Consider the following 26,497-nt stretch of genomic DNA (forward strand, 5'->3'; position numbering starts at 1 on the left):
GATGATATGTTTTTGGATAATATGTCTTGTTATAATTTTGAATTTAAAAAATTGAAAAAAAGAAAAAAAAGAAAAGCGGCTGCATGGGCAAAACCCCATTTAAGTGCTCTCGGGGCAGGCGCGTGCATCGCTGCGAACTCAGACGCGGAATAAAAAGGGGTGAAAACAGCCCCAAAAGAGCACGAAAACGGCAAAATCACAACACTTTGGAGGTCCCAAGTCGCAAAGTGGTTAGATTGGTCTCAACTAGGGCCAGGGCCTTTTCAGTTCTGGCCCCGATCTGGTGGAACGCTATGTTCCAAGAGACCAGGGCCCTGTGGGACTTGACATCCTTCTGCAGGGCCTGCAAGACAGAGCTGTTCCGCCTGGCCTTTGGTTTGGACTCAGTCTGACCCTTATGTTTTCCCTCCCCTTTTGGTTTTGACCATTGGGCTACTTTTAAAATGAGGCTGCATTTTAAATTGCATTTTAACCTGTATTTTAAATTGTTTTGTTGTTGTTTTTCCCCTATTATGTTTTTATTCTAATTTTACTGGTGTTAGCCACCCTGAGCTCAGCTCTGGCTGGGGAGGGTGGGGTATAAATAAAATTTATTATTATTAAAAATGACTCAAAAATAGCATCTAGCAATCCCAGCACTGAACTTTGAGGCCTGTGGAGCATTGGGAGTTTGAGCAAGGAGTGATCACAGTGGAGATTGGCGAATTTTTTTGTTTTTTTAAAGGGTTTTCCAGAAGTTTGGAGGGTGTTTAGTGGTTTTTCCAATGGTGTTCCAATATACATGATTTCACATAAACATGTTGTGCCTCGGAATGTAACCCATATGCAAATGGAGATCTGTTTATTATCTCTCCTCCCACCCCACGCCCTGTTCTGTGCTATTCGTCGCAAAACCCTATTGGACGCAAGTCAGACACAAGTCCCCAGCCCCACTGATCCACCACGCCTGGGGCTCAAGCCTCTCACCTTTCCTGCTCGGCAACTTTGTCCTTCTCGACGCTGCGCAGCTGCTCCAGCTCAGACTCGTCGTCTCTCATCTTCTGTAGCAGAGTTTTGTGCTCCTGCAACGGGGAGAGAAGGGCAGGCAGGGTTAAGGTGGCTGCCGCGAGGCTCTCAGATCCGACAGCAGGCCTTGCAAAAAACCCAAAAAGCTACACCTAGGGAGGGGAAGAACGGAGAACGCCGTGGGGCTGGGCAGTATTCCTGACCCACAGTACGCACATAATTTGCTCTCACTGGAGGCAGCGACGCCTGCCAACATGAATGTCTTTAAAAGAGGACGGGGCAGATTCACAGAGGATGAAAAGGCGACAGTTCTTCTTAGATTCCCATCCTGAGCAGGTGTGGGTACTTTAAGCCAGTGTTTCCCAGCCTTGGGTCTCCAGCTGTTTTTGGACTCCCATTCCCATCATCCCTGACCACCGGTCTTGCTAGCTAGGGATGATGGGAGTTGTAGTCCTAAAACAGCTGGAGGCGCAAGGATGGGAAATGTTGCTTTACGATACGATAATCTTTATTGTCATTGTCCCATACAGAACAACGAAATTGGAAGGGGAAAAAAATCTACACAAGACATTCAAAACCAACAAGCATGCTATCCCAACCTGGTTAGCCCCCTAAAAACCTGATACCCCATTTTAAAAATACAATACACTCCCATAGAGACCCCTTAGGTAAAGGTAAAGGGACCCCTGACCATTAGGTCCAGTCGTGACTGACTCTGGGGTTGCGGCACTCATCTCGCTTTATTGGCCGAGGGAGCCGGCGTACAATTTCCGGGTCATGTGGCCAGCAGGACTAAGCCGCTTCTGGCGAACCAGAGCAGTGCACGGAAACGCCGTTTACCTTCCCGCCGGAGAGGTACCTATTTATCTACTTGCACTTTGACGTGCTTTTGAACTGCTAGGTTGGCAGGAGCTGGGACTGAGCAATGGGAGCTCACCCCGTCACAGGGATTTGAACCGCCGACCTTCTGATCGGCAAGTCCTAGGCTCAGTGGTTTAACCCACAGCGCCACCCGAGTCCCCCTAGAGACCCCTTACACTGGGTTTAAAACCAAAATCGCATTTGGATAGAAACTATTTCTCAGGCGGCTAGTCCTAGTCTTTTAAGCTGTAAACCAGCATGTTTTTGGTTGAATGGTATCGTTACATTTTATTATTATTATTTTTTAAAGGCATTCTGGTCTACGGCTACTCCCTTCCAGAGTCTAAGGCACTGTTTGGTCTCTGATAAGTTTGCTAGACTCTTTTTAATGCCATCTTCCGCTTGCAAGGGCCACTCCAAATAAAAGACAACTAAAGGAAAGAGGGTTCTGAATTAAATTAAACAAAAAGGTACAATTAGCTGCATCACCAAACCAAGCAAATTTGCATTCTCTCTCAATTTTGGCCCAGTGGCACAACGGCTTTCGCTGCGCCAATCTGCCCTGCGGACAACCGCCGGCGTCTTCCGTCAGGCGAGTACCTTCTCCATCCCCGTCAGGAGTCTCTGCAGCTCCTCCAGCTTCAAATCCTTCTCTTCCAAGTCCAGCTCCGCCCTTCGGAGAGCTGCTCCCGAATGTTCGGCTTCTCTCCGATAATGGGAAATGGACGTCTGCAAGAAGAGGGGAGAGGGACACTTTTGCATGCATGTCGATCGTTTCACACAAACACGGCTAGCGAAATTGCACTGTTCACCCCAAAAGCCTGGCAACCATCATCCTACCATCATCAACCCTAAATGGCCTCGGTCCTGTATACCTGAAGGAGCGTCTCCACCCCCATCGTTCAGCCTGGACACTGAGATCCAGCGCCGAGGGCCTTCTGGCAGTTCCCTCCCTGCGAGACGTCAAAATGACGTTAGACGCATGTGTAGAAGCGGCCAATTGCGATTCGCGCAGATGCGGGTCGCGTTATCTTCAGGATGTGAACGGGGCTCCGGAACGGATCCCGTTTGCATCCAGAGGTACCACTGTATATCGCAATGTTTAGCTGGTGATGTATCGCAACGCTGAAAGCCAGCCCTACACAGGTGTGCTGGAGGTATAAATGATGGTCAGACTTTGAAAAGCCGCTATCCCTGGATCAAGTTCGTCAGTTTTGTTGCATTAGTCAAGCTAAACTGTCCGAACTGGATTTTGAAGAATGTGCAACTGATTGCGACCGCTTTGAATGTTATTGTGTTACGATCTTCCCAAGCGGGTCGCTCAAACTGCAGTTTTGAATCATGATTTTAGTTTTTTTTTTAAAGATATTGTCAGAGCTGCTTGAAGATCCTAGCTCACAGAGGATCACGCTAGCCAGCGATCATTAAGTAAAAGTCTTTATTGAGTTACAGTTTCCATTCTCACGCTGCTGCGCGCAACTCTACGTCTAGTAGCTAGATCGGCGAGGCTCCGTCTGAGTCTCCGCCCCGTGTGCACCAACTTAATATCCTAGCCCGGCTCCACCTTTTCCGCCTGACTGTCCTCCTCTGGGTCCCTCTACCCCCCAGGGTCTCTTCCTTCCGGGATTCTTCTGACGCTGACCCCCCGGACCCTCCTGTCTCCTTGCGCCGGGCTTTAGGACCTGGCTCCCTTTCCGGGCTGCTTACTGCGTCACCCTCCTCTGCATTTGAACTTGGCGCGCGCGCCCAACCTTCCACTTTCCGCTTAACCGTTTCTTCGCTCCCCGATGGAGGTGTGGCCACTCCTGACTCGTGCCCTCCCTCCTGTGGTGAGCTGCCAGCGCTTGCCCCCTGGCTCCTTTCCTCTTCCCTGCTCTCTGGCGGTGACGCTGGTCCCGATTTCCAACTGCTCTCCTCTGAGTCCCCTCTGGCTCTATCTTCCTGGGGTGCCCCCCTAGACTCCCCCCTTGCCCTGGCCACTGGTGCTCCTTTCTGTGAATCCTCTGATTCACTGGAAAGACTCGGAGATCTCGGGTCGTCGTCATCACTCATCTTTTCTTCTGCCTCCTCCCCTTCGCTCTCTGTTTCCTCCCTTGCCCTTGCCTCTGCTCCTAAACCCCTGACAGATATTTATTAAGATTTTCAAAATATTACAAAATGAAAAAAGAAAAATACAAAATAAAAATAGTTAAAAACAACTCAATCTTTCCATTACTTATTTTTCATTAGCTTGTTTCCCGGACCTCCTCACGCCTCCCTTTTTTGTATTCCAGTTCAGTTTGTTAGCTCAGCAAATCCTTCCCCTCTTTGTTTATCCTAGTCTTTAATCTTAAAATATTGTGACATTAAATTTTTACCTATTAGTAATCCATTTTTCATATTCCCTTATTAGTATTACAGCTAAAAACCACATAATCATGATTTTTGTAGGTTAAGGTTGCGGGTCCTGGGGATGAGCTTATGGAACCAAGGGAGCGGTGACCCCCCCCCCCCATAAAAGTTTGGGAACCGCTGGCCTGATCCAGAGGGTATTTCTTGTGTTCTGACCTCATAGGCAGCTCTGTCCGACTGGTGGCGCTTCTCGGCCTCTTGAAGTTTCGTGAACAGCTTCTTGGTGGTCTCCCGCATTACCGAGATGTCTTCTCCGGGGTACGTCGGCTCATCCTGAAGGGAGGTAAGGTTTATAAGCAAGGGGGACCTTTTTCGGCCGGAGGGCCACTTTCCCATTTGGGGGCAGCCTCCCAAGGGCCGCACACCAGCAGTGGGCGGGGCCAGAAACAAGAGTGGGTGGAGCAATGAAAGGGGATGGCTTTTTTTAATAATAGGTTAGTTTCCTACTTCGCTCTCTCTCAACAGATTGAGGTTGAATCCTGACAAGACAGAAGTACTGTTTTTGGGGGACAGGAGGCAGGCGGGTGTGGGGGATTCCTTGGTCCTGAAAGGGGTACCTGTACCCCTGAAGGACCAGGTGCGCAGCCTGGGAGTCATTCTGGACTCACAGATGTCGATGGAGGCACAGGTCAATTGTGTGTCCAGGGCAGCTGTTGACCAGCTCCATCTGGTATGCAGGATGAGACCCTCCCTGCCCGCTGTCTATCTTGCCAGAGTGGTGCATGCTCTGGTTATCTCCCGCTTCGACTACTGCAGTGCACTCTATGTGGGGCTACCTTTGAAGGTGACCCGGTAACTACAACTAATTCAGAATGCGGCAGCTGGACTGGTGACTGGGAGCAGCCGCCGAGACCACATAACACCAGTCTTGAAAGTCCTACACTGGCTTCCAGGACGTTTCCGAGCACAATTCAAAGTGTTGGTGCTGACCTTAAAAGCCCTAAATGACTTTGGTCCAGTATATCTGAAGGAGCCTCTCCACCCCCCATCGTTCTGCCCAGACACTGAGGTCCAGCGCCGAGGGCCTTCTGGCGGTTCCCTCATTGCGAGAAGTGAGGTTACAGGGAACCAGGCAGAGGGCCTTCTCGGTGGTGGCGCCCGCCCTGTGGAACGCCCTCCCTTCAAATGTGAAGGAAATAAGCAGCTATCCTATCTTTAAAAGACATCTGAAGGCAGCCCTGTTTAGGGAAGTTTTTAATATTTTATGCTGTATTGTTTTTAACACTCGATTGGGAGCCGCCCAGAGTGGCTGGGCAAAGACCAGACACAGAGGCCTGGAGGGGCACATTTAGGCTCCCCCAGGCCTGAGATCTCCCCACGCCTGAACTGCCAACGATTTGGGGCTCCCCATTTGGGGCTGCCTCCCCATTTGGGGCTGACATCCAGGGTGGTGCAATGGTTAGAGTGCTGGACTGGGCTTCAAATCCCCACTGGGGCCACAGTGGGCCAGCCAGCATCTCTGAGCCTAACAGGGTTGTTGTGAGGGTGGGGGGGTGAAGAGAAAGGGAGAGGTGCATAGGCCATCTAGAGATCCTTGGAGAAACAGTGGGGTATAAATGCAATAATAAATAATGTGCAAACGAGCCACAAGCAAGCTGATTCACCTTGCTCAAGGCATTAATTAATTGCATTAACATCTCCCCCCCACCCCCCGAAAGAAGATCCAAGGCAAGGGACAGGGCTTTCACTTCCTTGGCCTCTCCTTGCAAGGTCGGGGGCCCCCAAAATCACCCAGCGGCAGAGTGAGGATTCCCTACCCCACTGGCCTGAGGCTCTAACCATTGCACCACACTGCCTCCCCTCTCCCCTAACTTCAGCTCTAGGTCAGAGCGAGTGAACAAGCTGGCCCTTTTGTGACCAGCCCAGTTTCTCCCCAACCTGAGTTCCTTCTAGGCATGGAGGCCACCTGTGAACGCCAACCGTCAGCCCACCACCACCACCACCACGGACTCTCGCGCACGGACCTGGCATAGTGACACGCTTCGATATGAGGTAGTTCTGTGAGGACGGATCCCGTTCGGCTTGTCCAGCGTTTTCTGTGTTTGAAGACATACAAATGAAGTTAAATAAAATGGGGAAAGGGACCAGAACATCACTTCTTTCGTGACAGAACTCCACACAGACTTGTCTTTCACACCCTTTTAATCATGCAGATAAAGAAACCGTATTTATCGCCAGGCTTTTAGCAGCTGATGGGTAACGTCATTTTTAGGACAGTTTTTAAAAGTATATTGTTGCTTGGCTGTGTTGCTCACCCAATAAGAAGTCTAAGAACGACTGGGGGGTGGAGCTTGCATGCCTTGTGCCGATCAAATCGGCCGCGTTCCTGGGGACTCGCCTTTGCTCAGCGCTTCCCAGCTGAGAGGTGACGGTGGTTTTCCTTGCTGCATCCCCTTTGCCAGGTTGCTGCGCTGTGGGAACCACCGCTTGAGGCTTCGTTTGGCTGCTGGCTGGGCTTTCTGCCTTTGGCTTGAAGGGGCTCAGAAGTTGAACATACCTGTGCTTGGAAAATCCCTTATTTTGGCTGCTGATCCCTTATTTTCGAGGCTGCTGGTCCCTTACTTTCAAATCTGTAAGCTGACAGCTATGCTGCAATGCGGAGTGTTTGCCCCCTCTTGGGGGCTTTTCCCTGAGGAGGGAGATGGGCAGCCCTTCTCCCTCCTCGGGGAAAAGCCCCCAAGAGTTGCACAATCGCTCCACGCGGCTCTTTAAAGGAAGCGCTGAGCAGAACCTCCCACCTGCATTCGCTCCATTAGACGCACACACATTTCCCCTTACTTTTTAGGAGGGCTAAAACGCGTCTTACAGAGCAAAAAATACGGTAAGTGCCAACGTGTTGCATGAGTCGCAATACTTCTATCAGCAACACAGGTTGCAATTTTCTAGCAGGGTCCATGGGGGCTGCTGCTTCCTGAGCGACGCCAGTCATTCCTGCTCTTCCCCCCGACACACAAACACAGACAGACTCATCACAACCTCTCAGCTTGGCTGACCTCACAGGGTTGTTGTGAGATAAATTCGGGGAATTTTTTTTTGTTGGGGGAGAGAAACACCCCGTACATCGCCCTGGAATTCCTGGAAGGAAAGACGGGATATAAACAGAGCCAAACCCTCGCTCCGCTCCCCCTCTGGCTCAGTCTAACCTCTCCGTCTCAGGCAGATGAAGATGATGGAATTTATGGAGCTGGCTGATCTCACCGGGAGAATCCGCGACCAGAAAGGACTACCAAGAAGACCGGAAGAAATTTAAAGACTATTTGAACAAATATTCCAATATTAAAGAAATGCAACCACTTGAAAGAACCAATCAGGCCTAGGATTAAATTAGACTTAAATATATAAATAAGAAAATGTACTATAAGAAAGGTAAAGAAATTGGAATACGACTGTAATATTGTTTTATGAAATAATGATACTGGAAACTGCTACATTCAAATTAAGAGGAAATTCAGATGGAGGAGATTAGAGGAAGTCAACTAAAATGTTTATGGAAATGGATTTCAATTAATTAATTGAGTTTCTTTTTTTCTGTTTACGTATTTTAAGTTTGTTATTCTTTTTTTTCTTCTTTTTCACTTCTCTATTGTGTTGTTGCATAATTTCTTTTTTGTTATGTCTATTGAAAATCAATAAATACTATTGTCAAAAACAAAACACCCCTCTCCATCTCAGACTTTCTCATCTTTGAAGGAACCGAGCAAAGACCCATCAGGCTGCCTGTGGTTGCAGACCTCCCAAAACTCTTGGGAAACGCCGGGGACTTTGCCAAAGGAACCGCCAACACCTTCAGAGCGGGGAGAGGCCCTCGCTGCGAGGTGTGGCACGCAGGCAGCTGGGCCAAGACGGGCAGACAAAACACAGAAGGCAACTCCTGACAGATCCTTTCCAGCTAGCAAAGCAATTAGGGCTTCAGATCCGGCAGCGCTTCTAAGGCGGGCGTGAGTCAGCGAGCTTCTTGATGCAAAAAAGGCGGGGGGGGGGGAGAGAGAAAACACCCTTTGGTGCCAGTTAGGCGGAGCGGATTTCTATAGCCAAGCTCCAACACAAGGCGTTCGTTCCTCTGCACAAAGGTTTGCCTTTTGCAACTTGTCTTAAGGGCCTTCCTTACTCCCCTTTGCAGAATGCATCAGCAAGAATGCACAAATAATTTTTTTCTGGGACGGAATCTGTGCACCGGTGGGAGAAAAACACACTGGGTAGCAACAGGTTTTTACCAAATTGCTGAAGAGGCAAGCCTCCCTTTCCGGCTGCAACTGAAAAGTTGCTTGCCTCTTCAGCCGCTGCAGTAAACTTCAGAAATACTATATTTTTCACTCTTTAAGACGCACCAGACCATAAGACGCACATAGTTTTTGGAGAAGGAAAACAAGAAAAAAAAAATTCTGAATCTCAGAAGCCAGAATAACAGTGAAAGCAGCGATCCCTCTTGCTGTTCTGGCTTCTGGGATAGCTGCGCAGCCTGCATTCCCTCCATAAGACGCACAAACATTTCCCACTACTTTTTTGGAGGGAAAAAGTGAGTCTTATAGAGCAAAAAATACGGTATTTATGTTATTTCTGCACACACACACACACACACCCTTCAGTGCCCCATTGAGAGTCCGTGCCACCACCTCCTTCCGTTTTGCAAAATTACCTCCCCGCTACTTGCCAGCACACATTATTTAAAAGGACGCTAATTACCGCTTGGAGATGACAGCCGTCACTTTTCAGTTGATGGAGGCTCTTTTCGTTCTGGGCCCTGTCCTCGGCTCGGGCTCGGAGGTAGACCTGAGTCACAGAGGAGAAATCAGAACGCCCATCAAGTTGGGAAGGAAAGCTGCCCTGATAGGAAGGAGGCAAACCCGGCGCAAGATGGGACAGGCGTGCGCTTGAGGAACGGTTGAGGATCAGGGCTGGGGAGCAAGCTGGAGCCCTCCGGACGTGGCTGGACTCCAAGTCCCATCAAGCATGGCCAGCCACCAGGGATGAGGGGAGTCAGCAGAAAAAAGACGGAACTGAGAATTGCACAAAACAAATGAAAATCCCTGAAACGAGAAGTAATCGACTAGAAATATTAGCTTGTAGAAATAAACTAAATAATAAAAATCAAAAAGTTTAAAAATTAGAAAAACCTTGCTTTACCTATGATTATAACACTTCAGAATTTTTGGGAGTTCTACCCCTTTTTTAAAAAAAATTTGGTCATTTAAGGTTTATGGTTTTTCTATTTCCTTCAGAGGAAACTGAATAGTTCAGTGAAACGAGGTTTGTAGCCGGCCTTTGGCCAGGGCACAGCCTGACTCCCTCCTTTGGCAATCTTCACAGAATTTTAGCCTAATGGTTGCCATCAATCTGAGTTGAATTAATTTTAATGAAATGATTTTAGAATGTTGTATTATTTTATTGTTGTTAGCCACCCTGAGCCCGGCTTCGGCTGGGGAGGGCGGGATATAAATAAATTTATTATTATTATTATTATTATTACAGTGGTGCCCCGCAAGACGAATGCCTCGCAAGACAGAAAACTCGCTAGACGAAAGAGTTTTCCGTTTTGGAGGTGCTTCGCAAAACGAATCTCCTATGGGCTTGCTTCGCAAGATGAAAATGTCTTGCGAGTTCCTGCGGGGGTCCCCCCCCCCTTTTTCTAAGCCGCTAAGCCGCTTATCAGCTGATCCGATAAGCTGATAAGCCGCTAAAAGCCGCTAATAGCGCTAATCCATCAATGGGCTTGCTTCGCAAGACGAAAAAACCGCAGGACGAAGAGAATCACAGAACGGATTCTTTTCGTCTTGCAAGGCACCACTGTAGTATTATTATTATTATTATTATTATTATTATTATTATTATTATTATTCCATTAAGGCTTTGTTCAATTTTCTAATTTTTTCCCTTAAACTTTCTGATTTTTATTATTTAGTTTATTTTTACCAGGGGTGATGGGAGCTGGAGTCCCGCAACACCAGGAGGGACACAGCCTCCTCTGTAAGCTTCACCTACACAGCCTTGCTGCTGAGCTGCAAACCTTTTCCTAACAGCAAAAGATTCTAGTCCTCATGTTTCGAAAAAGAAGTCAGAGCCACAGCACCCGGCTTCCCCTTGCAAAGCATCCTGGGAACCGCAGCTCTGTGAGGGGGCAAACTAGAGTTCCCAGGAAGCCTTGAGGGGAAGCAAAGGAAGAACGGATACAAAAACTTACAGAACAGGCGGAGAAACTTACTGGAAGAGTAAGAAATCAAGTTAACAAACTTTTTGTAAAAGAATGGAAATGGTTTATTGAATATTTGCTGATAAATTGTAAACAGATAAGAACATTGGCAGGATTATTGCAATGACCCGCAGTTCTATAAGAGCATATATTTAAAGCAGATGAATAAATGAGCAAATTAAGTGAATTTGGATAGGCAAAAGGTATTAAAAATAAATGTAAGGAACCGCGGAAACAGGGGGAAGGAAGCCAAAGTTATGAAATGTTAAAAGGATTGTGAAATTAGTGAAATGTATAAACTTGAAAAGCATAAATGAAATGAAATAAAATAAAATAACGAATGCTAAAATGTCAAGGCTTTAGGAAAAAATGGGGACTACAGCTGTAAAAGATTAAGTAAAAGAAAAGAATAAGGGAAAATTTGATAAAACCAAGTGCTAGGATTTGCTGAAATAATTTTGGAAATTGGGATGTAGAAAGGGGAGGTAAGTAAGTCGGCGAAGTAAGGTTTAAGAAAAAAGGATATGAAATTATACGTGTTTGTTTGTGTGTTTGTTTGTTTGTTTTGTGTATTGTTTGTGTTTATAAAAACTGTGAAAAACCAATAAAATTTTATATATAAAAAAGAAATGAAATAAAATAAAATAAAATGAGCCCTTGAGGAGAAGGCAGGTGCTTTAAATCTACGCCGTGACCTTAAACAGGAACACAGGAAGCTGCCCTTCTACAGAGCCAGGTCACTGGGGTCTACCTACCTCAGGGCTGCCAACACTGGCTGGCAGCTGCTCTCCAGGGTTTCAAGAAGAAACCAACCCCATCTGGAGATATGGGGGGCAGGATTGAACCCAGGACCTTCTGCCTGCAAAGCAGGGACTCTCCCACAGAGCTGCACCCCCCCCCCTAAAAATGAAGCAAGGCTCCAGTCCTCATGTTTCTGAGCAAGAGGGCTGCTTTGAGCAGAGGCACCAGAAGCTGCCTTATACTGAAGCATCTGGGCATACAGCTCCATACTGCCTACACTGACTGGCAGCTGCAGGCAGGGAGTCTCTCCCAACCCTGCCTGGAGATGCTGGGCTTTTGCACCTGGGACCTTCTGGTTGCAAAAGAAGCTGCTCTGCCCCCCTGGACTACAAGACCCTCCCTGAAAAGCCGGTTCCTTCCTTCTATTTCTCGCTGGCCAACAACACCCTGTCTGCTAAAAATAAAGCCGCGAAAGCCGAGCGCCGGCTGCTCCCAGCTCACCTTGATGATTTCCTCGTCGCCCTCGCTGGACTTGACGTACTCCGAGGCCAAGGCGTGGCTGCTGGGGGGCCGGTTGGCCACCATGGCAAAGGCCCTCCCCACCGGCTGCGGGAGACAAAACGAAGGCTTCGTGTGAGCAGGTTCCCTTTTCTGCTTACCCTCTGGATTTTAGATTGAATTTATTTTAGAATGTATTTTAATTAATTGATTGTGATTTTCTTTTATTTATTATTTATTATTAATATTATTATTAAATTTATTTATTCATTTTTTCAATACAAACAACCACAAAAACCACATACAACAAAAACCACAATAACACTACTAACACAATTTAACTATTCAGATTAGAGTACTGATATACCTATAACTACACCTTTTTAACAATATTTCCCCACCTCTCCTTCCCCTACTTCCCACCACTTTCCGCCTTATTGCTTAATTGATTGTGATCTTATGTAACTGTCACTCTGAGCCCGGCTTCAGCTGGGGAGGGCAGGATGATGATGATGATGATTACAGTGGTACCTCGGGTTACATACGCTTCAGGTTACAGTTCAACAATTACTTTGATAAAATAAATATTTTGTGATGTGCAAATGGCTTTAGATGCCTATTAGGTCCATCAATTTCCATATAGCATATATTCAGCACAAAAAAACAGTGACAATTTGTTGTTGACAAAGGACAGCTGGACATAGAAAGGGCCCCATTACCTTCAGTAGCTCAGGGCCTCATCAAACCTAAATACGGCCCTCATTCTGGGAACTGTAGCATTTTAAGGGTGCTGAGAGTTGTGAGGAGACCCCCCCACCCAATTCCCGTCACAAAGCTACAGTTCCCAAAATTTCCTAGGAAGGTTCAGTCAAGCTGCTGAGAGTTGCAGCTCTGTGAGGGGGACTGGGGGGGGGGTCTCCTGACAAATCTCAGCACCCGCAACAAACTACAGCTCCCAGGGTTCTTTGGGGGCAGTCGTGGCTGCTAAAATAGTACAATGGGGCCCCGCAAGACGAATGCCTCGCAAGACGGAAAACTCGCTAGACGAAAGAGTTTTCCGTTTTGGAGGTGCTTCGCTAGACGAATTTCCTATGGGCTTGCTTCGCAAGACGAAAATGTCTTGCGAGTTCCTGCGGGGTTTTTTTCCTTCCCCCCCTTTTTCTAAGCCGCTAAGCCGCTTATCAGCTGATCTGATAAGCCGATAAGCCACTAAAAGCCGCTAATAGCGCTAATCCGTCAATGGGCTTGCTTCGCAAGACGAAAAAACCGCTAGACGAAGAGAATCACAGAACGGATTCTTTTCGTCTTGCGAGGCACCACTGTATAGCAAGCGAGGCCTTATTCACACAAGCCACTCACCTTTTGCTTCCCTTGGTCGCGCCTGTCTCCAGGAAGGTCATTCTGGAGGGTCAGTCTTAGTATTTTCACACTGTCCTGAAAAACAAGACGGCAAGGTAGACACGCTCAATAGGTTGGCTTGGCAACATTCACCACTATTTGCAAATTGCATCCCAAAGCGATCTCTAATAAATATAACAGCCGTAGAAAGGTTGTCATTCAAGGCGCTGTTGTCGATTTCATTCGTGGATCGCTTCCCCCGAGGCATCCCAAATTTGCGGCATGATCAAAACATAATCAACCCTTATATAGAACTGCATATGCTGTCTATAAAATATGCATATACAGGTGAAACTCGAAAAATTAGAAGATCGTGGAAAAGTTCGTTTATTTCAGTAATTCAACTTAAAAGGCGAAACTAATATATGAGATCGACTCATGACATGCAAAGCGAGAAATGCTCTACTTCTCAGAGGTCCAATCTTGCTCGATTTGCAACCCTTGTTTTGCTGATTTCCTTGAATATTCTAATTTTCTGAGATTGTTAATTTGGGGTTTTCATAAGCTGTACACTATGATCATCGCAATGGTAACAAATCAAGGCTTGACATATCTCGCTTCGCATGCCACGAGTCTTTCTCATATATTAGTTTCACCTTTCAAGTTGGATTACGGAAATAAAGGAACTTTCCCACGATATTCAAATTTTTCAAGTTTCACCTGTATATCCTAAAATACAAAACACAGTCTCAACATAACGGCAGTTGCTTGAAATCAACTTGGACCCATCTAAGAGAGAAGGAAGCTGGGATGGAGATTTTAGAAGGTTGTCGAAAGAGGAACTTATTAAACAGGTGCCAAAAAGACGAGAGAGAAGGCGCCTGTCTGATACGTGCAGTGGGAGGGAGTTCCAAAGGCTAGGGGCCACCACACGGGAGGCCTGGTTCTGTCATGGTGTGTAGCAGATCTCCTGATCTCAAGAATGCCAATGCTTCACGGGATGGGTTGATTTTACAGAGGGATCTTAAGCAGGGGAAATGAAGCGCCGTCTAACAGCTGAAGAGGTTCTCCCAAAAAGGCACTATTATGAACAAATAACAGCTTTGGGTGACTAGCAATTCATAGTGAACAGCCAGAGGTGGTAGAGAACAGCTGCTCTGCATGCAGAAGGCCCCATTTAAACTACCCATGTGTTCAGAACCATGAGGACCAGAGCCTTGCTTTGTTTTTGGAGAAGGCAGCTCAGGGGCAGAGCGGCCGTTGATCCCAGCTTCCATCGCTGGCGTCTCCAGGAATGGCTGGGGAACGTCCCACGGCCTGAAACCTTGGCAAGCAGCTGCCAGCCAGTGCAGTCTGCACTGAACTAGAGGGACTACAGGTCTGGATCTGCAGAAAGCCGCTTCCTGTGAGTCCCCAAACCCTCCCAGGCCTCAGGCTGACTCTGCCCAACTTCGGCTCTGCAGGAATCAATGCAAGCGCGGTTCTGCCTGAGAGACAGGCACTCATTTTTAATTCATGGGAGACAGTTGGCGCGGAGGATTCGCTTCCGCCTCCCCGCGCTGCGTAAAGAGCTTAACATGCAGGCTTTCCTTTTCTCCTTCTGCCCCTAGCCAAACTTGTTCAGCAACTTGTTCTCAGCCTTGTAAACAAGCGTGAAAATAGACTTATTTTAGCCACACACAGAGAAAGAGAGCGCGCGCGCCAGACATCAGGGCTCTGAGACACGGCAGAAGCGACGCTCTAAAGTTATGGTGTCTTTTCTCTCTCTGCGAAGTCATCCACAGCAGATACGGAGCCCTTCAGCAGCTGTGCACACACCCAACAAACTCAGCGTGAACATTTCCACGGCAAACGGCAGCTCACTCAAGGGATGATGGGAGCAGAGCTGGAAACTCAGATCTGTATTTAGCCAAACGGCTCCTTAAACCAGGCGTACGGCCACCAAAATGGAATTCTGAATGGCCATTTTGGGGCGAGGCGGCTTCCAAGTCATGTTTTCCAATGTGACTTCTTGGTTCCCGAAATTCATTCCGATTGTGCAGATAAAACGTAACGGGAAGGATTCTACAGGACGTGTTGCTAATGTGTGGAAACAGTCAAGATCATGGGTAGGCAAACTAAGGCCTGGGGGCCGGATCCGGCCCAATTGCCTTCTCAATCCGGCCCGCAGATGGTCCAAGAATCAGCGTGTTTTAGAAATTGCTGAATTAACTAATTGAATTGGAATACAAAAAAGGGAGGTATGAGGAGGTCAGGGAAACAAGGATATGAATGTAAGGCATGGAAAGATTGATCCATTTTTTTTCTTTTTTCTTTTCTTTTGTAAGTGTTTTTATTTTTTTATTCTGTATTTTGTATTTTATATTTTTCTTGTATTTTTATTTTTGTTTTTTATTTTTGTATTTCTTGTTTTAATGTAATTCTTTTCTCTGAAATTTTAATAAATATCATTTTAAAAAAACAAACAAGAATCAGCGTGTTTTTACCTGAGTAGAATGTGTCCTTTTATTTAAAATGCATCTCTGGGTTATTTGTGGGGCATAGGAATTCGTTCATTATTTTTTTTCAAAATATAGTCCGGCCCCCCACAAGGTCTGAGGGGCAGTGGACTGGCCCCCTGCTGAAAAAGTGTGCTGACCCCTGGTCAAAATCCAAGGATCCCCAGGCGTGCAACTCCAGGTGGCAGGCAGGGATGTGCCTGGGCCTGTTGAATTTCGAACCCTGGATGGGAGCTGTAGTCAGAAACCACCTGAAAGGCATCATAGAAATGTGGAGTTGGACGGGACCCCAAGGGTCATCTAGTCCAACCCCCGACAACGCAGGAATCTCAAAGATTAGCCTCAATAGAGCCGGGGCCTTTTCAGCACTGGCTCCTGCCTGGTGGAACGCTCTGCCTCATGAGACCAGGGCCCTGCAGGATCTGATTTCTTTCCACAGGGCCTGTAAGACAGAGTTGTTCCGCCTGGCCTTTGGCTTGGACTCAACTTGATCCCCTTCCCCTCTTTCCCTTTTCCTTCTGTGATGGAACTCCTACTTGGGGACTTCCCTGGCTTTTTTCTGGCCCACGTAGGACCAGTCTGGATAGTTGGCCTTGGTGAAGACTTGACGTTTTCATCCCCCCCAAAAAGTTTTTGAGTTTCTGCTGAAATGAGGCTGCATTTTAATGTTTTATTTTAATCTTGTTTTTAAGTTATTATTATTATTATTAAATCCTTAATTTTTTAAAAAATATTAATATCCTTAATATTAAAAGAAGCAGAGACATCACCTTACCAACAAAGGTCTGTATAATTAAAGCTCTGGTTTTCCCAGTAGTGATGTATGGAAGTGAGAGCTGGACCATAAAGAAGGCTGAGCGCCGAAGAATTGATGCTTTTGAATTCTGGTGCTGGAGGAGACTCTTGCAAGAAGATCAAACCTATCCATTCTGAAGGAAATCAGCCCTGAGTGCTCCCTGGAAGGACAGATCCTGAAGCTGAGGCTCCAAGACTTTGGCCACCTCATGAGAAGTATCCCTGGAAAAGACCCTGATGTTGGGAAAGATGGAGGGCACAAGGAGAAGGGGATGACAGAGGACGAGATGGTGGGACAGTGTTCTGGAAGCGACCAGCATGAGTTTGACCAAACAGCTGGAGGCAGTGGAGGACAGAAGTGCCTGGCGTGCTCTGGTCCATGGGGTCACGAAGAGGCGGACACGACTAAACAACTAAACAACAACAATTAAATCCTAAATGACAGGTGGCCTAGGCCTGGTTTACTGGAGAACTGCCCTACGTTCAGACACCCCCTCGACGTCCTGAACACATTTTATGAAATGGAGTGACACAGGGGGAGGGGTGCAACAGTCAATGTCACACAACACCTGACACAGGGCCTCTCTCGACAAATTTGCACACCATCTGAGAGAGCGCTGTTGCTTTCCTTTCCTGCTGGTGGGCTCCTCGTGAGCAGACTGCTTGAGTGTCGTGGGTGCTGGTGTGAGCCAAGATCCTTCCGCCGTTCAGCTAATTAACACGGCGCTATCAGCACGCAGACAAGTACGGCGTGATCAGCAAAGCATGAGCATTTGGGCAAGGCGCGAGAGAGAGCGTCCTGTCCAGGGACGGAAAAGCACTAGCAGACTTCAGCACATCACACCTCTGTGGAACAGCACACACCTGTTTAGGATACCCGTGACCCCACCTGGACGCCCAGGGGGCCACAATTAGGACCGACCCACGTCCCCCCTGCTTTAATCGCCAGCAATTTGTACGTGCGCCGCCAGCCCTTGAACGCCCAATTCCAGTCGAGAGGGCGTGCGTTCCAGAAGCTGCTTCGAGAGCACAACGTCTTTCAATGTGACACAGAAAGGCGTACCTTAATTACCTGGCGGGCAAAAGGCTCTGGCGAAGCCTATTAAAGTCACTGTCGTCACCTTGTTTGCAGTTTCAAAAAAAACCACACCATTCCAGCACCACGTTGGCAGGCGGCCAGGAGTCCGGGCCGACCTGGGGCGATTTGTGGCACAAGGGCAAGGCATCCTCCGCCCACCTCTGACATTTTGGGGCTTTTCCCCCTTGCTCTGGGTCTGTCCCAATTCTCAATTACGACATCCAGGGCTTATGAAGCAATAATCGGGAACAAACCGGGATGGCAACATTTTTTAGGCAAACTCGGAGCAGGATCTCCGCAATGTGTCATTCCACACCCAGGAAAACCCAGCTGCTGCTCCAGAGGTGCAGACTCCTTCCTGAACAAACATGCTCACATTTGCAAGAAGATATTTGACTTTTTTTGGGGGGGGGGATTCAGCTGGAGATAGCAAGTGGGGTATAAGAGGGTCAAATGACTGCACCACATCTATCTGTCTCGTGTCTGGAAAGGAATTCAACCCAGAGAATACAATCAGTATTCCGCTTTCGGTTTGCTCACAATACGTTCCCTCTGTGCTGAAAAGAACTCGCCTGGCATAACGTAAGGGCTTTATCATTTACGTAATGTAATTACGCAAGTTATGAGGTTTCGCCACGGCAGAGAGTGAGCCCCATGATGTAGCTTTTGGCAGAAGGCAAACTGCAGTGGAACAGACATGGCGCCACGTGCAACCACTACAGGGCAGAGCAGAAAATGCCTTCTTGATTCCCGAATCAAAGCCCACAGCAGAGCTGCCGAACCAAAATAAAAAATATAAACAGGCTCGTTCTGTTATCCAGGAGCACGCAAAACCCACACGTAGTATGATAGTGAGCCCCAAATTCTGATCTCAGAGAATTTCAGCTTTTAAAAACACGTACACACAAACAAGGTTCTAGACCTCATTATGCACAAACTTGGAAGAATGCAGGTGGGTGCCTGTGGGAATCACCAAAACTAAGAGGGTGGCTGGAATACCGGGCCTTGTCTTCACCCCCCACTTTTTCTCCATCTCCTTTGGGCTAATGCCTAGGTCAGAGGTTCTCCAAGAGTCCGGGGGGGGGGGGGGGACTGGCTTAATGGTTGTTGTTTTTCCTGCCCATGGTAGCATTTGCAATTATTTTTATTGCTTCTTTTAGTTCTTACACATTTTACTCTATCATGTTACAATCCAAATTCCACAGGATTCAAGCCATAATGTGGCAACGTAAGAAACAGAAGCAGCAATAAAAATACAATTAGAAACCAATTTAAGTATCTGATGCTATATGAATATTTGATACAATTGGGGGTGGGGAGGACATTCTCCTAGCAACTCTCAGCAGCCTAAACTACCACAACCAGAATTTGTGCTTCAAATACATGGTGTGAATGTGGCCATACACAACTCACAAACAAAAAACGCATTTCTGCGCCTACATAGGTTTCCCCAACCTGATGCCTGAAAAATGGACGCTGCTGGGACTCCAACTCCCATCATCCATTGCTGGCACTGCCAGTGGATGATGGGAGTCGTAGTCCAACCCTTCAAAGGGGGGGGGGCATGATCTAGAACAATGGTTTCTTCAACTTGGGAGTTGTTGCTGAATCACAATGCCCACTAACATATGGTCGAAATTCGCTGGTGTAAAGAGGGTTGATTATCTCCAAGAGATTCGACTAACTGCAGATTTTCTTCCAACGGCTGACTACCTTTTCCCTGTTTGGGTCACTGGCTCCAGTTCCTGAAATATGAGGATTTGCGGCAGAGATCTACCAGCCCCACCAAGAATTCTGAAGGCGTGGCAGGTCAAGCGAAGCGGTTATTAAGCTGGTCTCTATAGCAGCCATCGCCACGCAAACACAAAATACACAGGTGAGATTCTGCAATCGCCCCATATATGGTAAGGGGGAGGGCAGAACTTCACAGATCGGCTGAGTGTTTCAGGAAATGAGTCACTGCATTCATCAATATCAAGGTGGGAAAGCCCCTGGGGGAATTATATATCTACACACACACACACACACACACACACACACAGAAAACCACCCCAGAAAATACAAGTCAAGGTGTAGAAGTTAATATTTTGTTAACGGTCAACGAGCTTGCTCTATGTAAACAGCCTAAGCACGGAATTTTTCCTTCGTGAATCTTATGCTTGTTTATTTGGAAGCATGCGATAACACTTTAAGAATCATGGCCTCCCCACACACACACACACTCCTGAGAGAATCCTGGGAGGTGTAGAACTACAATTCCCAGCACCCTGAACACCCTACAGTTCCCAGGAAAAAGCACAAATCCAGGTGTAAGTTCTTAGCTGCAAATTCTTCTAGGTGGCTAGCCGGGATGGGAAAGGAGAACAGGCACAGAAGTGGATAATCCTGCTGCTGCTTAACAGATTCCAAACAAGACAGTCCCTACCTCAATATTTTAATTTTTTTAAAAAAGACACACAAGGGAAAAGGGACAGGGAGGGAAGAGGAAAACTCAAGCACCTATTTCTCAACAGGTGTTCCTGTAATGACCAAATGCTGGCGTAGCTCAGGGGCAGGAGGTGCCTAAGGCAACGGGGTCTCCAGAAAAGATGATGAGACGTGCCCTATTGATTCCCAACTCTCCCACTGACGCAGCCTGATGGAATGGCTTTTCCCAATGAAATATGGGGGGAGAGGAGACTGGATGGAGCTGGCCTGCCCCAGCAGAGGCAACGGAGGGAGTTCTGCTTCACGGATGTGGTCCAAAACGTGTGGACCAGGTTGGGGGTGGTTGCTCTGGCCAGTCGGTCAATTTTCTATTTTATTTCTTGGCTAGGGAAATGCCCGACCTTAAAGCACTTAAGGTTCATCCCAGTTCAGAAATCATGCAAGCATTGGCAGTTGCTAGAGATCTGCACTGTCTGTGGACTCGAGACTCTGAAAAACAACCCCTTAGCGTTTTTGCACAAAGAGCCATCGCAAAATCAATTTGCAAGTGAAAAGAGCATCTAGAACAACACTAATTACATCTAGCAGGGGCTGTGGGTTGGTGGTCTTCATCACAGATTTCCCCAGGTTTTCAGAGAACCAGTTTCCAATGTATCTCCATTCACCTTTGCTGTCCACCGCTCAGCCAGATTCCTCTTTTAAAACCTCAAAAGGCATTATGTGCTGTGTCAGGAGAGCTGTGACACACATCTGGATCCGACACTTCAAGCCGAGATGCGATCAGCTGAACGAAATTGCAGCTAAGCCTCGCGGCTCTCTCCTGAGAAATAAATGACTGAACGAGCAACACGCCGCAATTTAAGTCCCAGGAGATGTCTTGATTACGCAAATGCGATTCTCCCGAGTCCCCGGCACAATTACCCACTCGGCAAGGGGCATGTTAAATGTTGCAGAAAGATTACAGTCCCATTTTCCACGCCGGGTTATAATTATCTTTACATTCCTCACTCCATCGGAACCCATTTGCGAGCGACGTTTATGAGAAAACATGAGGTCAGAGGGATAGGTATTTTTCAAAACACTAATGAGCAAGAAGCACATAACCAAACCCCTATTTGTAGTTTTTTTCCCAAGGTTAAGAGGAATAGATGCCTTAAAACAGCCGTTGGGATGGTCACTTACAGTGAGTAGATGCTGCCTTCGGGTAATGAGTCTTACTCATTTTTTGAAAACCACTTGGAGGCTTTTTACAATCAAGATTTGTATAAATTTTATGAAATAAATAAATGTATTTATTTCTTCTCTAAGACGGAAACTAATAACAGGGTGGTAATGGGAGGGCGGTGTCTTAACTGTGGTGGCTCCCGGGGGGAGAAGGAGCAGTGAGGTGTAGAATGAGAGTCAGACTAGGTTCAGAGTTCAAATCTCAACTCAAGTCACAAAGCTCAATAGATCAGGGTGATTAGGCTGAGAGGGAGGGATTGGCAAACATTTACCATATTTTTCCATCTATAAGATGCCCCCATGTATAAGATGCCCCCGCTTTGGGGGGAGGATGTATCCGTGTATAAGGCGCCCCCTAATTTATGACATTATTTTCTGGGGGGGGGGAAACCTAGTCTTATACACGGAAAAATACGGTAATTAAGTGGAGATTTTGATGCAGGTGATATTTTCCAACGCTCATCGATTAAAAAGGCACTAATTGACATATTTTAGCCAATGTGGTGCACTGCTGTTTACTGGTCATCAAGACCCGGGTTCCAAAATCTACTGTGTGAACCTTAAGTCGGTCACACAGTCGTACCTCACAGGGCTGTTGGTAGGATAAGATGAGACCACATACACAGCCTTGGGAAAACTGGAGGAAGGACAGGTTAAATAAATAAATAAAAAGAACAGCCGCCACCTGATAAGATGTGAACAGAAGAAAAAGTTTGTGGCCTCCTTTACACGGCTGTTGTACAAAGCCTTCACATTTTCTCTTCAGCAGGGCTTAGAGCCCAGCCAGAAGTCTTTTCCACAACAATCCGACTTGAGGTGGTTTAACTGGAGATACTGGGCATTGAACTTGGGAAGAGAGGCAAGTTACTAGTCCTCAGTGTGCTTAATCACCAGTATCCACCCAGGTAGGATATTAGCCACAAAATCCCTCTGGGTTTGTTGTTGTTGCTGCTGTTGTGTCATCAACCTACATCACAAACTTCCGACTCCCAAACTCAAGCACGTTATGTATTTGATAATAACTAGCTCCCAACTGCAAGCATGTTACGTATTTGGTAATACAGTAACTAACATTTATATAGGAGTCCAGCTAGCCAGGCTCTTGTGATCCAGGATGTAATTGCAGAAAGGCCACAGGCACCTAGTGGACAGCGCCTGTGAAGTCACCGCTAAGGCACCCTCGGTTGCTAGAACCTGGATACATTCACACAGTAACCACAAAACTGGCTCATCGCAAAACAAGAGATAGGGAAAGGTAAAGGGACCCCTGACCATTAGGTCCAGTCGTGGACGACTCTGGGGTTGCGGCGCTCATCTCGCTTTACTGGCCGAGGGAGCCGGCGTACAGCTTCCGGGTCATGTGGACAGCAGGACTAAGCCGCTTCTGGTGAAACCAGAGCAGCGCACGGAAACGCCGTTTACCTTCCCACCAGAGTGGTACCTATTTATCTACTTGCACTTTGGTGTGCTTTCAAACTGCTAAGTTGGCGGAAGCAGGGACTGAGCTCACCCTGTCGCGGGGATTCGAACCGCCGACCTTCTGATCGGCAAGCCCAAGCGGCTCTGTGGTTTAACAGACAGCGCCATCTTATAACAGGTTTGGGATGGGCTTAGCACACAACTGATGAAAATAAGAATCGTCAAAACAGTCACTTTCCTCAAGAACTCAAGGTGGGGAAGGGTGGGAGAAGATGTTTATAAATCCACCCTGAAGACGAGGAATGCTATTGCTATGACCCTGCCTAGGAATTTTAAAATACCTAGTTGGAGTCCTGAAATGCCATGGCTGTATTCAGTGGAAGTTTAGCTCTAATTTCTGCCTTAATCATTTCTTGTAGGAGAGGGAGCATTTGCAAGACTGTTAACTCGGGAAAACTTGCAGTGACAAAATTACAGTTCTTTACCGCCATTTAAAATTCAGCGTGATGCGGCAGTAAACTGATTTTTTAAAAGCCAAAGTTTTCTAGTGCAAGGCATTGTAATGTAAACGAAATGCTGAAAATCAAGACGCAAGCGCTACAATTTATGACCAGGAAAACTAGCCCACACAAAAAGCCCACTTCTGAACGTAACCCGTGTCTTGCAAACTAAAATTTGTAATAAAGATACTGTTTTCCAAATGAAATCTGAGTCACAAAGACGCCATTTCAGAAGTCTGTGATAAGCCAGGACTTCACATTCATAACCCTGCCTAATAAGAACAGAGGGTCACAGTAGATAAAAAAAACAGGTAACTTTCCTTCTCAATGATCACACAATACATCCCTGGCAAAACACCTTTTTTTTTTAGGAGTGGGCAGGGAACAACCACCTTGGGGCAGGGAGATTTGAGTTGCATCCTAGCTAAGCATTCCAGTTGCTTATTTACCGTATGTTTTGCTCTATAAGACTCACTTTTTCCCTCCCAAAAAGTAAGGGGAAATGTGTGTGCGTCTTATGGAGCGAATGCAGGCTGCGCAGCTATCCCAGAAGCCAGAACAGCAAGAGGGATTGCTGCTTTCACTGCGCAGCGACCCCTCTTGCTGTTCTGGCTTCTGAAATTCAGAATATTTTTTTTCTTGTTTTCCTCCTTCAAAAACTAGGTGCGTCTTGTCGTCTGGTGTGTCTTATAGAGCGAAAAATACGGTGCATGATTTTATTTATTAAACTTATGAGTCTTTTCTAAAAAAAACACAAAGCCAATTCAAAAGCAACAAGCAAACATTAAAACCAGCTTAAAACAGAACAAAAAGACAATTGTGTTTTTAAAAGGCAGGATTAAAACATCCCACCCAATCAAGGAGCCTACAGATATCTGAAAGCCGAAGGCCTTGCAGAAAGGAAAAAGGTTTTCCTAAAGGTAAGCAATGATGGGGATCAGGTGAGCATCCCTGTTTCTAACCAGAAGAGATGGTCGTCCCCCCCCCCCTTTGACCTTTTATTACTCGCTCAGCAGCATATATATGCTAAAATCCACTCAATAAGCCTTCCTCCTTCGGCTTAAAATTAAGTTTTGTACCCCAGCCAACTGACCACTTAAATGCTGTCAATTCGCCAGCAGTCAAAGATTCTATGAGGCCTGACAAAGTGGACTGCTGTCTACTTAGCAAAACCAGCCTTTGTTTCAGGTTTGGCTTTTAAAAAAAAAAAAGCTTGCTGTTACGTTATTTGGCTTAATATCCTTCCTTAAAAAATTGACTTGAAGCAGATTCTGTGTTCCAGGATTAAATAAAAAGCGCGTGTCATGATCTGTTTATTTATTGGAAGCCTTAGGGAGTGTTGTGCAAAGTTGGAACATTAAATAAAAAGGAACTGGATTCCTTTGCTTCTAAACCAGAGTTTGTTTTTGTGTTCCGCCTACCTGCTAAGCCTGCTGATTATTTAAACTTTAAACGATTTAAATCACATTTCTGTTCCAACACAAATAAATTGCAAAAGGCTTCACTGTTACTTGACTGGTCAACTGGATAAATCTTTCTTTTTTGCTGGGTCAAATGCCCAAATTTTTATCCAAGCGACAGCTACGCATTAAAGAAAGGAAAAAAACTCCTGTTGAGAGTGTTGTTGTTGTTTTACTTTTTTAAAATGCCAAGGAATGAGCAGTAAATTAAGCCAAGGACAAGGCTAGGAAGGAGAAACTCATTATCTTGGCCTTTTAAGGTGAAGGATGCGATTTGCAAGATGGTCAAAGTTCATGCTTTGATTCAGCAATTTCAAGAATTTGGGTGGGCAGAGGAATTTGCAAAACCAGATAACAGCAGAGACAAAGAACAAGATAAGGAAGAAGAGAGAGACAAGGCAGGTGAGCTACAATCCCCTACCTACCTCTCTAAGGAGAGTAAACACAGGTAAATTTAGCTCTCGGGTCAAACCAACCTGGGCAGTTTACAATTCTGTGTACCTCTAAGAGGTTTGATTTACAATTCAGTGGCACGTAAATTCTGTTAAATAAATAAATTAACGAACACAACAGACACCAACTCTGTTTTGCAAAAATGCAAGACATTATCATCCGCCTGAACTTGCATTAATTTTTTTGAAAAATATGTTCCCACCATCCATCCTTTCAACTCCTACCCCCACCTCCCTTCCCCCAAAAAGGCCTATTTCAGGAATATCTCATTAATTTGCCCTCCTCATCTCCCAGCGGAGACATCAGATAAGCAACCATTTTCAGCAGCAAGGAGTGGCATCATCATGTCATTATTGGTGCCATCCCCAAAAGGTTGGACGTGTCAAAACAGCCAACCTGCAATTCCTTCAGATAACAGTTTTAAATCACGTTTGACTTTCCGCTGCTTCTCGGGCACCCGAGAAACGAGACTCATTCCTAAGAGTCCAGAAGGAGGAGGATTACCAGGAAGAATGGACAAAATTTAAAGACTATTTAGTAAAATATGTTAAGTTAAACTAATTGGAGAAGCTTGCAAATAACAGACACGACATAATCAGATAATAGGATGAATTAATATGTTTAATACAGAGTTGGAAAGGAAAATAAAAATATTTTAAGGGACTAAGTTAATTTTATAAGAATAGTGGCTCTGGAAAACCGTTAAAATGATATACACTGAAATTCAACCAGGGGGATATGAGGAAGTCACTCAACAATGTTACCAAGTTTGGTTTAAATACGGTTGAGATCTATGTTTTTCTATTTGTGTGTTTGTTTAAAAAAATTTTTTTGGAAAATTAAAAATTTTTTGGGAGAAAAAGAAAAGAAACGAGACTCATTCCTGCATCTCACAGTACAAAACACTCCGATCAAAGACCACGCAACCCCATTGGAAGCACACCCAAAATAGTAAGATGTTGGGAAACCCGTAGGGACTCCCCAGGTAGCAGGCCAAGCCCCAGTCGCTGACTCCCAGACCCCTACAACTAAATCCACCCTGGGATCTAAAGAGTCACAGGGATCCTGCTTTAAGAATTTTATTGGGGGGGGGGGAGTGGGAGATGGGACAACCCCAAACTCACCAGAGAGAGATGATCACTGGGCGGTCTTCACAAGTGAGAGGTAATGGTGGGAGAGTCCCTAAAACAGGGTGGGTCTGATTCAAATCACGATTTAAATCACTAGTCAGTAAGACTTGATTTAAATCTCTCATTTTTTTTACAGAAAGACTCATTCTTGCTGGTATAATCTCAATAATTACAACCAGATGAAGGCTTCCTTTTTGGAATAATAAATTTCCAGAGCGGTTTTTACAGTGATATCAAAAATCACTGATTTGGTTATACTATTAGAAATACATAGACAGATCATTATGAAATTATTGTGAGGTTCAATAAGTGAACTGTTTATATTTGGACAACTTTTCTGCTGTACTTTAGTGGAAGGAGAAAAATAATCATTTACTTAATAACAATTTAAACAACTTATTTAACTAAAGCAATAACATTGTAGCATATGTATCCATGTTTGTTAACTTAAAACAAATCCTTATTTCCTGATGAACAGCCTTTGGACTATAA

General features: G+C 46.0%; 1 protein-coding gene across 4 annotated transcripts in view; it reads right to left on the reverse strand.

Moving 5' to 3' along the window:
* The window catches only part of TUFT1 (tuftelin 1), a 51,001-nt gene that overhangs the window by 10,463 nt on the left and 14,041 nt on the right, over positions 1 to 26,497 (reverse strand). For all 4 annotated transcript variants that reach the window (XM_083477287.1, XM_083477286.1, XM_083477288.1 and 1 more), the window contains exons 2-8: positions 13,043 to 13,117; positions 11,687 to 11,791; positions 8,941 to 9,027; positions 6,222 to 6,293; positions 4,414 to 4,530; positions 2,467 to 2,595; positions 967 to 1,061 (exon numbers count right to left, since the gene is read on the reverse strand). In XM_083477287.1, the coding sequence (XP_083333413.1) occupies positions 967 to 1,061; positions 2,467 to 2,595; positions 4,414 to 4,530; positions 6,222 to 6,293; positions 8,941 to 9,027; positions 11,687 to 11,791; positions 13,043 to 13,117 (680 nt within the window). The remainder of the gene's footprint in view (positions 1 to 966; positions 1,062 to 2,466; positions 2,596 to 4,413; positions 4,531 to 6,221; positions 6,294 to 8,940; positions 9,028 to 11,686; positions 11,792 to 13,042; positions 13,118 to 26,497) is intronic.

Source organism: Podarcis liolepis, assembly GCF_965112155.1.
Source record: "Podarcis liolepis genome assembly, chromosome: 15".
Classification (NCBI taxonomy): domain Eukaryota; kingdom Metazoa; phylum Chordata; class Lepidosauria; order Squamata; family Lacertidae; genus Podarcis; species Podarcis liolepis.